This window comes from Grampus griseus (assembly GCF_964374135.1).
Source record: "Grampus griseus genome assembly, chromosome: 10".
Taxonomy (NCBI): domain Eukaryota; kingdom Metazoa; phylum Chordata; class Mammalia; order Artiodactyla; family Delphinidae; genus Grampus; species Grampus griseus.
Window position 1 is genome coordinate 101453786 of NC_139004.1, and position 13678 is coordinate 101467463.

General features: G+C 53.2%; 1 protein-coding gene across 2 annotated transcripts in view; it reads right to left on the reverse strand.

The window, feature by feature from the left end:
• Positions 1 to 13678, reverse strand: part of FBLN2 (fibulin 2) — a 74646-nt gene that overhangs the window by 14669 nt on the left and 46299 nt on the right. For both annotated transcript variants that reach the window (XM_082663799.1, XM_082663798.1), the window contains exons 3-8: positions 8094 to 8205; positions 6476 to 6605; positions 4074 to 4254; positions 3025 to 3234; positions 2322 to 2435; positions 1733 to 1834 (exon numbers count right to left, since the gene is read on the reverse strand). In XM_082663799.1, the coding sequence (XP_082519925.1) occupies positions 1733 to 1834; positions 2322 to 2435; positions 3025 to 3234; positions 4074 to 4254; positions 6476 to 6605; positions 8094 to 8205 (849 nt within the window). The remainder of the gene's footprint in view (positions 1 to 1732; positions 1835 to 2321; positions 2436 to 3024; positions 3235 to 4073; positions 4255 to 6475; positions 6606 to 8093; positions 8206 to 13678) is intronic.

Consider the following 13678-nt stretch of genomic DNA (forward strand, 5'->3'; position numbering starts at 1 on the left):
CTCCCAGCCCATCAGTGGTCCCTCTGGGCTTTGGGCCCAAGTCTGAGTTTGTCCAGTTGAAAGATGTCAGAGCAGGAGCCCTAGCAGAGACAGGTGGCAAAGAAGCTCAGAGAGGGTAGACAGCCTGTCCGGGGTCACACAGCGGGTGGGACCAGAGGCCATCTCCCACCCATGCTCTGGAGACCCTCTACCTCCACGGGCAGCCACAGGAGCCACACAATGGCAGGAGTTGCAAACCTAAGTGCTTAGGGGGCCAGGCTGGAGACATAAACAGGAGAAGGGGCCAAGGGGGCTCTAGGGCACTGCGGAGCCTGTGCTCTGTCGAAAGGGAGACCAAGGCTGTGGGCTCCTTGTGGACAGATGTTACAAAGTTTCAAGAAAATCCTGAAATTTGGACATTAAAAAAAAATTCTTGAGCTGCCACTGCTGGTAACTTGTTTGATTATTTTAAACAGATGATAAAATGTCATCTGCAGGACTCCCCTGCGGGGCAGGCGACACCCACAAAACGCCCTCTGCATCCTCTGGCCTGGACCCCACAGCCTCTACCACTGGGGGCGCTGCAGAGAGAAAGGGAGGCCTGGAGGGATAGGGACACGGGCCCATGGCCTGAAGGAGTCCCAACCCAGAAGAGATACAGTCCTCATGTCTTCAGGCCCTGGGAGATGAGAAGCAAAGCCAGATCTGCCCCCAACATCTGAGAGGAAGGCCTGTCAGTCACCACCATGCTGTGTGCTCTGGGCAAGTGTCCTGTCCTCTCTGGGCATGAGGATGGTTTTCATCCACACCAGAACAGTCCTGGGCAATCGGCTAGAGGTGGGTTTCGGCTTCTGACAGGGATGTGGGTCTCTTCCCAGGCAGACTTAACCCTGTTACCCATGGACCCAAACCAGGTTCATGTCTCCTGAACTTGAACCTGAAACTAAAGCATTTCCTAGACCATCTGCACGCTGTCTGACTGCCCTGTCTCCACACACGAGGAGGTGCGCAAGGTGTCATTCACTGTGGGAACCACCCCAGCAGGTGTCGGATCCGATGCCCCCCAGTTCACAGGGGGAGGTCCCAGCCCGCAGAGACCCCATCGGGACAAGACCCAGACTGAGCGGGTTCGTAAGCAAGGGAGGCCTGTGCTTTTAAACCCTCTTCGGCCCTTCTGTGAAGGCAGAGTCACCAACATCCACCGTCCCTCCTTGGTTTCAGAACTGAGAATGTGCCCTCAGCTGGGGCTGCCTCTCCCCAGCCTTGTTCCCCATGGAGGCCAGCCGGAGCGATGTCCTGCCGCAGGACGACAGGGCAGGCACTGCCCTCTATCGGTTCCACCCGTGGCTGGGACGGGAGCAAGGCGGTCACAAACCCAGTCAGGCCACTCAGATGGGGTGACCCTCGAGGACAGAGCTAGTCAGAGCGTGACCCAGGAGTCTCGGGCCTCCCCGGCTCCAAGACCTACTAGGTCAGACCCCTGGGGCCATGTGGACTTCTCAGGATCCTGTGTTGCACACTGAAGTTTGCGGAGGCCTGCTCCAGGGAGTGGCGGGGCCGCGGCCAGCCCGTGTGCCCACCTGGGCTGCACGCACACCTGGCACGTGATGTGGGTGGACGCAGCTGTTTCAGCTGGTCGTCATGGCAGCCACACCTGCTCCCCGCTCACCAGCACAGCGAGGTTTGGCCCTGGAACACCTCCCCCACTCCGGGCCCACTCAGGTGTGCAGGGCCCACGGCAGGGGGGACTCACCTTCACAGGACACGCCGTCCGCCATGATGGCATAGCCGGGGAAGCAGGAGCACATGGCGGTGTCCCCGACCACGCTGCACACCTGCTTGCAGGGCCCGTTGTCTGCGAGGAAACCGCACGGAAGTCAGAGACCACGCGGCTCCGGCCTACAGGGCACCCCACTCCTGCCCCTTTCACGAGGTCACCCCTTCAACCCGCTCACACACCGGCTGGTGTCTGGGACCTGCCCCAACACACCCCTCCCTCAAGTAACAGGGATGCGGGTGAGGAGGAGGCAGGAGGACAGAGGGGAGGACGGGAAGGTCGCAGAGAACGCCCGCGCGTATCTGAACGCGGGCTCCATAATGCCTGGGCGAGCAGGGATGGTACTCTCTGCTTTACAGAAAGCGAGGCTGAAAGCGGCTGATGGGCCATGCTGGGGTCACCCACGCCTGCCCCAGGCTGCGCCCCCCATTCTCACCTCTCACAGCTCCTCACCCAACCTCTGACGGCGAGGCCAACCGACCCCCCGAGCCCGAGAAGCAGCACACCCCGGTGGGGCCACCCCGCACACGCCCAGCCCCGAGGGCTCCCCGCCTGCCCAGCTTACCTTTGCAGGTGTTGGGCTGCGGCACGGGCAGCGCGATGGTGTTGGGGACCACCTGGGAGGATTCGGGCCTCAGCGCTGACTCCTCGGCGGCCTCCGGCTTGGGGCGGTCACCGTCTGTCACGGACAGAGCAGACAGGAGGGGGGTCTCGCGTCTTCAGGCAGCCTCGGGCCCTAACAGGCGCCATGCCGGGCTCTCGAGGTCGGGGGGCGGCTCATTTTACCCACCCCCATCCACCCCACGGGAGAGGAAACTGAGGTTCAGGGAGGGACGCACCTCAGGCCAGATCCGTCTCACAGCTAATCGGGGCAGGGAGGGTGGAGGAGGACCCGTCTGTGGCCTCAAATGAATCTACCCCGGGAAGCTGGCAGGGAGAGTCCTCCCAGACCAGGTGCCGGAGCCTGACCACCGCGGGCCCAGTACTGGGGACGTGGCTAGGTAGGCGGGGGCCTCGGTGGCCCAGGTCCTGGCCCTGCACTTGAATCCAGGGTGGGCCGCTGGGGCTGCCCTGCAGACGGAGTCCCAGGAGGGAGCCCGTCTGCCTGGCCTCACAAACCCATCGCTGGGGACCCTCGGCGCCGGCGGGTTCCACAGTGTGGGGTGGCGGGAGGCGAAGTCCCCCACGGTCCCCACCCGAGGAACACCATGCTCTGCGGTCAAGATCAGCCCCGCCCCCGCACCTGCCCCGACCGTCCGTGCCCTCACCTGGGCGGCAGGTGCGGCCATCGTCCTGCAGCGAGAAGCCAGGAAAGCAGGCACAGTGGTAGGAGCCCACGGTGTTGATACACAGGTGTTGGCACAGCTCCCCCGGGAGGAGCAGGCACTCATCCTGGTCGTCACCGGGCAGGCTGTTGGGCAGCTCAGTCTCTGTGCCCAGCGACAGGGCCTCCCGGCTTGTCAACTCCGCCTCTGAAACTGGGGCAGGGGTCCATGCTCATGATGAGACCCAGGCTGGCCCCAGCAAGTGGTTGGGACCACAGGCCCTCAGGAAACCAGATCAGGTCTTCACCAGAACCTTCTGTGTGCTCAGCTGAGACAGCACGATGCAGGACGGATGGGTGGGTGGATGGGTGGATGGATGGACGGATGAAGGTTGGAGGATGGATGAATGGAGGGGTGGGTGGATGGGTAAGTGGATGGGTGGGTAGACAGAAGGAAGAATAGATGGGTGGATGGTGGATGGATGGAGGGTGGATAGAGAGGTGGACAGAGGGGTGGGTGGACGGAGGGGTGGATAGAGGGGCGTGCGTGGGTAGGCGGACGGATGGACGGGACGGAGGGGTGGGGGGGTGGATGGAGGGTTGGGTGTGGAGGTGGATGGAGGGGTGGACGGATGTGTGAATAGATGGATGAGAGGATGGGGGAATGAGTGGTGCAGTGATGGACCAGAGGATGGGAGGGGGATGTGTGAAATGGATGGGTGGATGGGGAGGAAGAAGTATGGATGTGTAGGTGAACAAAGAAACAGGAGGGTGGGTGGGTGGAGAGTGGAGGGAGATGGGTGGTACTAGCTGGGCAGAGCAGATGATAAGTAGAAAACTGAATGAGACCACCATCTCGAAAATAACAGGAGCCCATCATGGGAGGCCACAGAAGAACTCTGTCCAGAGCGGAACTCGTGCCTTGAACCACAGATGAAGGTGACCAAGGTCCCCACAGAAGGCCAGAGGACCCCCAGCCTTGCCTAGAAGCCCCAGCAGTTCTCCCCCGTCGGCCAGCTGGCCCATATGCCTGGCCTGGGGAGCAGCACGCACCTCTCCGTGGTACAGCCTCAGGCTCTGGAGGCCGGCGGACCTCGGGCACGATGAGGGGGTCTTCGCCCTCACAGCAGGAGAGCATGACGTGGTTGCAGGGGTAGCCGAGGTTGGGGTTGGACTCACACGACTGGCCCTCGGCCCGCACGCGGAGCCCCAGGCCGCAGCAGTCACAGCATTGCTGGAGAGAGAAGAGCCGTCACTGCCCAGCCCGGCCGCTCAGGGCCTTCCGCATGGCCTGTGAGCCTGTGGGACTCACGCTGGAGCCCCAGGCTCTGGGGAGGGGCTGACAAATGGGAGCAAATTCACCCTCGTCTCCACATTGTGCCCGGGATGTGCTCTCCGGGGGCAAAGGTGTCATCTGTCCCCATTTCCCATGTCTGGCTCAGCTAGTGCAAGTTTTTTGCAATAATTCATAAATGGCCTCTTATGAAAAGAACTACAAGTTAACACACAGCCACACCAATTAACTGCTCCCATATTTACCAGCAGACTGCAAATCTATTCAGGCCACCTAAAAGGCAGCACTTCCCTTAAAGTTACAGATAAGAGACACTGGGTGAAGCTTTCAGGAGAGCTTTTAACCAGGGCTGACTCAACTTGAAAGTACATCTTTTTTGCTCTCCCCCTTCCTCCTTTTTGGAACAGATGTGATGGCTGGAGCTCTAGCAGCTATTTGGGGTCATGAGGTGACCTTAAAGATGGAAACTACAAGCTAAAGATGATCGAGCAGAAATACAGAAGCCTGGGTGCCTGAAGATATTACACAGATTCACCCCTGTCCCAGACTGCATGCCTCCAAAAATAAAGTCTTTGATTCGTTTAAACTACTGTGGTAGACTGATTACAATAACAGCCCCAGTTGTTCACTCTTCACTGTGTCCTCTGTCTCTGCAGTCCTGTCGAAAGACAGGGTGCATTTCCCAACCTCTTGACTGTGCCTCATGACTTGCTTCGGCCAACAGGAGGAGACAGAAGTGACAGTGCGCCTCTTCTGAGCCCAGGCCTCAAAGGGCCTTGCACACATCTATTCCCCATGTTGGAACCCTGCTCAGCCACTACCTAAACAAGCCCAGGCTAGCCTGCTGGAGGTTGAGACCACATGGAACAGGGAAGTGTCATCCCAGCTACAGCCATCCTAGATCTAGTGCCAGCAGAACCATTAGCTGGTGGCAGCCAAGGTCAGCTGGGCGTGGCCCAGGTCAGCACAACTACCCTGACTCGTGACCTGAGCCGGTCATCAGCCACTAGGTTTGGGATGGTCTGTTACACAGCAGTAGCTCACTGATACTCCAGACCGCATCTCCCAGTGGTGAACATTCCACTTAGTGAACATATCCACATACTTGGTAAACAGTTTGCATTACCTCTGATCCTCACAAACACCCCGAAAGACATGAACTATTATCCCCATTTTATAGATGGAGAAGCTGACGATGAGGAAAAAGGACTGGTCCAGGGTCAAACATAAACACAAATGGAATTCTAAACTCGCCAGTCACCAAGGTCCTTTCGCTAATATCAGTTATTTTTTAGGAAAAATTGACCCCAATGAGACAAAATTCGATGTCAAAAGACTCTGCCAGATGGTGCCCTCCTCCAGAGGTCCCTCAACCGTCATCCAGGCTTGTGGTTTCTTCAACTCCGTCCCTTTCTCTCCCCCAAACACAACATCCTTCTGTGATACTTCCTGAAACTGTTCCAAGTTTGCCCTCATCCTCTACAGCACAGACAGCCAGCTGTTAGCCCCCAAAGTCCGTTTTCCCTCCTTCCACATTTGCAGTGGGCACACGACCTCTCCAGAATAAGGACTAAATTTCCCAGCCTTCCTTGCAGCTAGGCAGCCGCCAGACTAAGTTCTAGCCAATGTGATGTAAGTGGACGTACCGTTTGTCCTCTAGAGAGGGGCTCTCTTACACCCACGTTCGCAGCAGCAATATTCACAGTAGCCAAGAGGAAGAATCAACCCACGTGCCCATTGACAGATGATGGATAAACAAAATGTGGTCTCTCCAGACACAGAATATTACTCAGCCTTACAAGGAAGGAAGTTCTGCCACATGCAACAACATGGATGAACCTTGGGGACATCACACTCAGTTGAAATGCCAGTTACAAAAAGACCAAAGAAAAAGAAAGCCCCGTGAGGGAAGGGAGTTTTGTGTTATTCACTTCTGCGTTCTTAACGCCTAAAACAGGGCCACCACAGACTGGTGTTCAAACAGTATTTCCCGAATGAATTGGTCCGTATGATAACTGGTGATGTTTTCTATGCAGATGCAGAGCTCCCCTGCCCCCAGGCGTGAGCATCCTCCCCTCAGAGGAGCCCCACAGGGCGGCCCACCCCCTCGGCCCTCAAGGACCTTCAGGCTCAGGCCACACACGCCCCAGGGCAGGCTTGCCTTGTACAGGGAGACACCGCAGGTGTCGCTGTCCTCATCCCCGCACGCCGCGCCCTCCTTGGCCCCCATGACACCGGCCATGCAGCTCTTCTCCTTCAAGTAGGACACACAGCAGTGCTTCTGGGCCGTCCTGCAACAGAGGTGTGCCTCAGCCCCACCAAGTGCCCCATCCTCCCAGGGAACCCGCCAGGAGGGACCGCAGGCCCTGTTTCACACAGGAGGCTGCAGCTCAGGGAAGAGAAGACCCCGCCACGGCCCACCGCGGGTGGGGCCCCTGCTGGCGCCAGGGCATCGGCAAGGCCAGCACATCCTCACCAAGTGACATGGGTTTTGTTCTCAGCTTAACTAAGACGACTCAGGCCTGGGTCCCACTGGGCTCTGTGTCCCTGACCAGATGAGGGAGGGGGTCCGTACTCCAAGCCCCCCAACAAGGCTGAGAAGGAAAGGGAGACCCAATCTCAGGAAGGGCTGGGCGGTCGGCCTGGGACCGCCAGGGTCCCTGGTCAGGCCTCCAATAACTGTAGGGCTGCCCCGGGCAGAGACAGCTGATGGGCCAGCACACAAAACAGGGAGATGAAAAGGTGGGCTTCAGTCCCACCTGAGGAGGGGTTCGGCCTCACCTGAGGAAGGGCGTGTCCCAGCAAGGGCCATCTGGTGATGGACCTGGCTGGCTAGGAAGCAGTGAGTCTCCCACCACAAGAGGGATACAAGCACGCACTACTTCAAGCCTCCTGAATGCTGCATGCTCTAACTCCTAGGCAGCCCAAACTGGTGGGATGACCAAAGGGAAAGGAAAGGGACAAGGCTAGAATTTAAATGTTTCTAACGGAGGCATTGTGGGCGGGACAATAGGAAACATGGAGTCTAATCCTGGCCAAGCTCCCAACGAGCTGTGTGGCTTTGAGTGAATCACATCACCTCTCTGAACCTTATCTTCCTTATCTGGAAAGAGGAGTAGGCTGGACAAGATGGCATCCCTGGAATAAAGAAGGGGTGAATGGCTGAGCAGGATGTCACCCAGGCCTGGCACAAGGAGGGCGTGGGTATAACTGCTTCCTTTGCTGAGAACACTGTCATCAGAAGAAGCAGTCAGCGCACACAGCAGAGCACAGGGAGAGGCCAGCCTTCCTGAGACCCCAGGGTAGCAAAGTGGGGAAAGAAAGAGGGCTGACGGGCTTCCCTGGTGGCGCAGTGGTTGAGAGTCCGCCTGCCGATGCAGGGGACACGGGTTCGTGCCCCGATACAGAAGGATCCCACATGCCGCGGAGCGGCTGGGCCCGGCTCAAGGCTGAGGTAGGAAATTCCAGTGGGCTGAGCACCACCCAGCAGCAACGCAGCACCTGGTAAGAGAAGCAGCTGGCCGTCCCCAGGTGACAGCGGTCCCAACGTGTGCTCTTCCGACCGTGCTCACCGGGCCGGCGACAAGTCTGCACTGTTAGTTCACTCCTGGGGCAAGTCTCGGGCTCCCCACACCCGGAGAGAGCCCGGCCAGCCAGCCAGGCAGCCACATCCAGCCACCTGCGGGCACCTGGACGCAGGTGGAGTGGTGCTCACCTGGCAGTGCGGGGCCCGGGGTGGGGAGGAGGACACAGGGACATGGAGCCGGCGCCCACCCTACCTGCACACATCACTCTCAGCACCGCTCTCGGGGATGTCCAGGCACTCATCGTTGTCAATGGCCCACTGCTGCCCTGCCGCACAGCACGTCTCGATCAGGTCCTTCGTGGACACTGTGGGTGGTAACACAGGCAGAGTCACCGGCTGGAGGAGGTGCCCGGTTCCCAGGTGTCTAGGCCCAGCGGGTGTAGTCCATGCTGCTGCTGCTGGGCCAGATCCCCATGCATTACTGGGCTGGGAACTCACTCACCCGCTGCCTGGGCCTGTTGCCACCAGCAGCTCACAAGCACAGGCTTCTCTGCAGAGCTGCCTGGGAGGGTAAGTCCACCCAGGGGGAGAGGGCCGGGAGGAGGATGGCCAATCACTGAGTAGTGGGGCTTCAAGGGCCAAGCCCGTCTCCAAGGAGACAGCCCTGTGCGGCCACGCCCGCTCCAGAGCTCTCCGTGGGGCCAGGACCATCACCAGCTCCTTCCCTGCCCCCCGCCCTGGGCAGTTTCTCCAAATGAACCACGTGCACAAGAACCCCCAGCTCAGGCTCTGCTTCCAAGGGACCAGATAAGACACCAAGACAGGACAAGACATAAGAAATGGCAACAGCATCGAGGAAAGCTCCTGGGGAAAATATCTGTGACCGGGGAGGGCAGGAGTCGGGGGTTGGGAGAATGTCTTAAAACTCAAAGGCACAGACCACAGGCTAAAAAACGGATGAATTTTCCTATCTCAAAATTAAAATTCTCTGTATAACAAAGAACTCTGTGGAGAAATATAACAGACTGCTGACAGGTTAAGAGATGTTTTTGGAATGTTCTAAAACTGACAAAAAATTGCTATTGAGAAATACAGTAACCTTCTGAAAATTAACATGCAAAAAACCAACCCCAAAGTAAAACACCTATGAAACCGGAAAAATGAGAAAGAGTGATACATGCCAGGCACAGGTGCGAACCCTCATGCCCTGGGGTGTGGGAGTGGCGACTAGAGCAGCCAGTCTGGAGGGAGACCCAGCACCTCTTACACAATTAAACACAGGCATCATCCAGGACCCAGTCGTTCTGCTCCGGGGTGTGTATTGCAGGGAAGTTGTTTCCCGGACCCATATGTAACCAGTACAAGCTCACTTCAGTGTGATTTATGGAAGTGGGTGGGAGGGAGCCTGGACTGTCCATCACTGGAGGAGTATGAATAGAACATGGGGACGTCCTCCACGGAGGACTCCACAGATGTCAGAAATGGCAGACGAGAAGGACACACCACATCATGAAGCTGGACACACGTACACACAGCAACACAGAGCAGCAAAGGACAGAGCACTGAGGGGAAACAGGAAAAAGCCAAGTGAGATCCATTACGTGAATTGAAAAGATTGTGTGCAAAATTACAGTACACATTTGCATAAACACATAAAAGCAAAAAAAAAAAAAAAAGAAACCCACACGGATTGAAGAGAACGGTTGCCTAGAGTAAGCGGAGGGAGAAATGTCAATGGGGAAAGAAGATAAAAGGGAATAAATACATCAATTAAAAAAAAGAGAGTCTTGCTAAGATGATAAGGAACCAGGAAATAAGGAATGCAATTAATGCAGCCATTCGCCTCCGAGGTCTGAAAATAAACGCCATTCAAAGATGAAGCCCATCTCGGACACCTACATACGTGCTGAGGACACCAGGGTGTCACAGAATAACTCTGAACCTGGGTCCACACCTTAGTACTACCATGTATAGCCATTTCTCCTCCCTAGAGACTCAGTGTCCTGCTCTGTTATGAGGACCTACAGCTGCACAGCCGCTGAAGCCTACAAGGATCTCTAAATGTCCTTGAGCAGTTCACATAAGCTGGCAGGGCGGAGGAAGAAATGCACCAAGAAATGTCAGCTATTGCAAGATTCTAGGAACAGAAAGAGCTCACTAAGAATCATCCTCTCCACCGGCTTAGTGGGCGTTTCAAGTCATTGAGCGCTTCTGAGTTTCAATTTTCCTTCTAAAAACTGGGGAAATAAGCTTCAGTATCAACCTGAAGGCTGTTCTGAGGCACCAGGAGGAAAAAAAAAATTCTTGATAACCAGTGTCTACCAGAAACAAGTAGCAACATCACGGCCAGTGGTGAAACATTAGACACACACCACACTGAAGTCAGAAATATGACAAAAGTACCTACTGACACTACTGTTTAACAGTGTCCTAGAGAGGCTAGCAGATGCAATAAAGCAAGAAAAAAAGCAGCAGCAGGAGTATTAGAAAAGAAGAGACGACAGTCATTATTTGCAGATGTTACGAGTTCATCTTTCTAGAAAATCCAAAGGAGTCAATATTAACACCGTACTTAAATGAATACTAATTTATTATTATCATATGGTGGCAAAAAACAAAATCAACATACACAAATTAGTGGCTGTCCTATACACCAGCAACAATTAAATAGAAAAGGTAAGACAAAAAAATCCCACTGAAAAAAGAAATAAACCTGGAAATCAATCTATGTAAACACACTAAATCTGCATGAAGAAAAAAAAACGTCTCATAGATATATAACAGTTTACTTCGTTAGAAATATATACCATGTGTCTAGATGGAAAGATTCAATACCGTAAAGATGTCAATTTTCCTTTATTTAACCTACAGCTTAGGTGGAATCCCAGAGTCCCAAAATAATTAGTCATGAAATTTGTCAAGTTGATTCTAAAATTCATCCCAACTAGGAAATGTCTAAAAATACCTGAGAAAATTTCCAAAAAGAAAAGAAGAGAGCACCCTTTAAAGTTTTAATAATTAAAAAGATAAGGAGATCAACGGAACAGAATAAAATTCAGAAACAGGATGATGTGCATATGAGAATTTAGTATACAATGAGAGTGGCATTCACACTCAATGGGGAAAGGATTGACTATCTGATGATGGGCTCTACCACACATCACACACAAAAATAAATTCCAAATCTATAAAGTCAATACTAGAAGAAAACCAAGGAAAATAATTTTAGGATAAAGAGAGACTTCTTCAGAAATAAAATCCACCAAAGAATGATGCTGTACTCTTGTCTCACACCATATACAAATATCAACTCAAAATGAATTACTGAAACCATACAACTCCTAGAAGAAATCATAGGGGGAAAGATTCTTAACACTGGTCTTCACAACAAATTTTTGGTAATGATACCAAAAACACAAGCAATGAAAGCAAAAATCAACAGGTGGGACTACCTCAAACTTAAAAGCTTCTGTACGGCAAAAGAAACAATAAAATTAAACGACAATTTACGGAATGGGAGAAAATATTTTCAAACCATGTATCTGATAAGGGGGTTAACATACAAAACATATAAGGAACTCATAAAACTCAATAGCAAAAAAAAATATATATATATATATATATAAATATATATATAAAAATGGGCAAAGGACCAAAAGAGACATTTTCCCAAAGACATAAATGGCCAACAGGTATGTGAAAAGGTGCTCAACATCACTAATCATCAGAGAAATGTAAATCAAAACCACAAAGAGATATCACCTCACACCTGTTAGAATGGCTACTATCAAAAAGACAAGAGATAGTAAGCGTTGGTGAAGATGTAGGAAAAAGGGAACCCTTGTGCACTGTTGATGGGAATGTAAATTGGTGCAGCCACTATAGAAAACGTTACGGAGGCTCCTCAAAAAAATTAAAACTAGAACTATCATACGATCCAGCAATCCCACTTCTGGGTATTTATCTGAAGAAAATGAAAATACTATCTTAAAAAGATATCTGCCTCCCCATGTTCATCAAATTATTCACTGTAGCCAAGACACGGAAACAACCTAAGTATCCATCAATGGATGAACGGATAAGGAAAATGTGGTGTACACACACACACACACACACACACACACACACAATGGAATGTTATTCAGCCATAAAAAGGAAGGAAATCTTGCCTTTTGCAACAACATGGATGGACCTTAAGGTCATTATGCTAAGTGAAATAACTCAGACAGAGAAAGACAAATTCTGTAACATCACTTATATGTGAAATCTAAAAACGCCAAACTCATAGAAACAGAGTAGAATGTTTGCCAAGAACTGGGGGAGAGCAGGTTGGAGGAACGGACAGATGTTGGTCAAAGGGCACACACTTCCAGTCACAAGACAAGTAAGTTCCGGGACCTAACGCACCGCACAGTGCTTATAGCTAACGACTTGAGAGTTCCAACGAGAGTAGGTCTTAAATGCTCTCGCCACAAACAAGAACAAGAGAAAATGGTAACTGTGTGGGGTGACAGGTGTGTGAACTAACTTTACTGTAATAATCATTTCACTACACATGTGTATATCAAAGCATCACATTGTACACCTTAAACTTACACAATACTATAGGTCAATTACATCGCAATAAAGCTGGGGGAAAAAAAGAAATAAAATCCACAAGCAAAAAGGAAAACCTTAATACAACCGACTGGATAAAAGTCTAAAATACCTGTATGGCAAAAGACAGCCCCAGTCTGATCACATCACTCACTTTCCAGTCTCCACACAGCATTTATCACTATGTGAAACCCTCGTGTTTATCTAAGAGCTTACTTTTTCATTTGTCTGTTTCTTCCCCTACAACGTCAGAGTTGCGACTTGAGTCTCTGTGGCCCCTGAGAGTGACGCCACCATTCCACGCTTAATCCTCTCTCATCACACTCCGTGCACATGGGGGTCTCACCTTGTTTGAATACCTCTGGTGGTGGGGATCTCGCTCCATTCAGGCAGCTTGTCCCTTGCTGCATAGCTCAGCTCAGAACGTCCTTTCTTTTACTGGACTGAACTTTTTCTCCCTAAGCCTTCTCTAAGACTGCCTTACAGAGATTAGGAGATTCCAACAGGCCCCTGGGTCTCAGCTAGATGACACGAGATGGGTGTCCTGTCAGGGGAACAGTAACGGCTGGAACGCACTGGTGCTCGCCACGAGCCAGGCGTGAGTCCAGGCACTTTCATCCCCACAGGTATTACGGTGAGTATCGCTGCTAGGCTCGCTCTAGACCAGGCGGGGAGTGAGAAGTCCCGAGCCTTAATTTCTCCTCTCCGGCCTCAGCTTCCTGTCTGCATGGGCAGCTTGATGCAGCCGATCCTGGAAGCCCTCTCTGAGATCTAAGCACCAGCCTGAGGAGGCTCTACTTCCCTGTGGACTGAATGGGGCTCCCTTCCTGCCCCTCCCGAGCAGATGCGGGTTTCAGCCTGCGCTTGGCGGCCTGCCCTCCATTCTCTCCTGGCCTTTCCCATCCTGGTTTCCCCTCTTTCCAAACAAAGGAACTCAGGGGCGTGACCCCTTATGCTGGGGAGGCCACCCACTTGGAGCGGGAGTGGGAATCAACACAGGGGCCAAGGGCGGCACTGCCCAGTACCGTCCAAGGCGTGCGAGAGGGGGCCGGGCAAAGCCCACAAGGTGTGTACCCCTGCTGCTCGTCCAGAGGCCCACCCCGAGGCCCCCTCCCTGACCACCCCCTCCGAGGCCCCAGCCTCTGTCTCTCTCTAACCCCTCAGAGTTTGAGCCCCAGGGCTTCTTCTCCCATCCACGCCCCAGCCTGGCTGACCTCACCTGGCCGCCCTCCTTCATGTCCG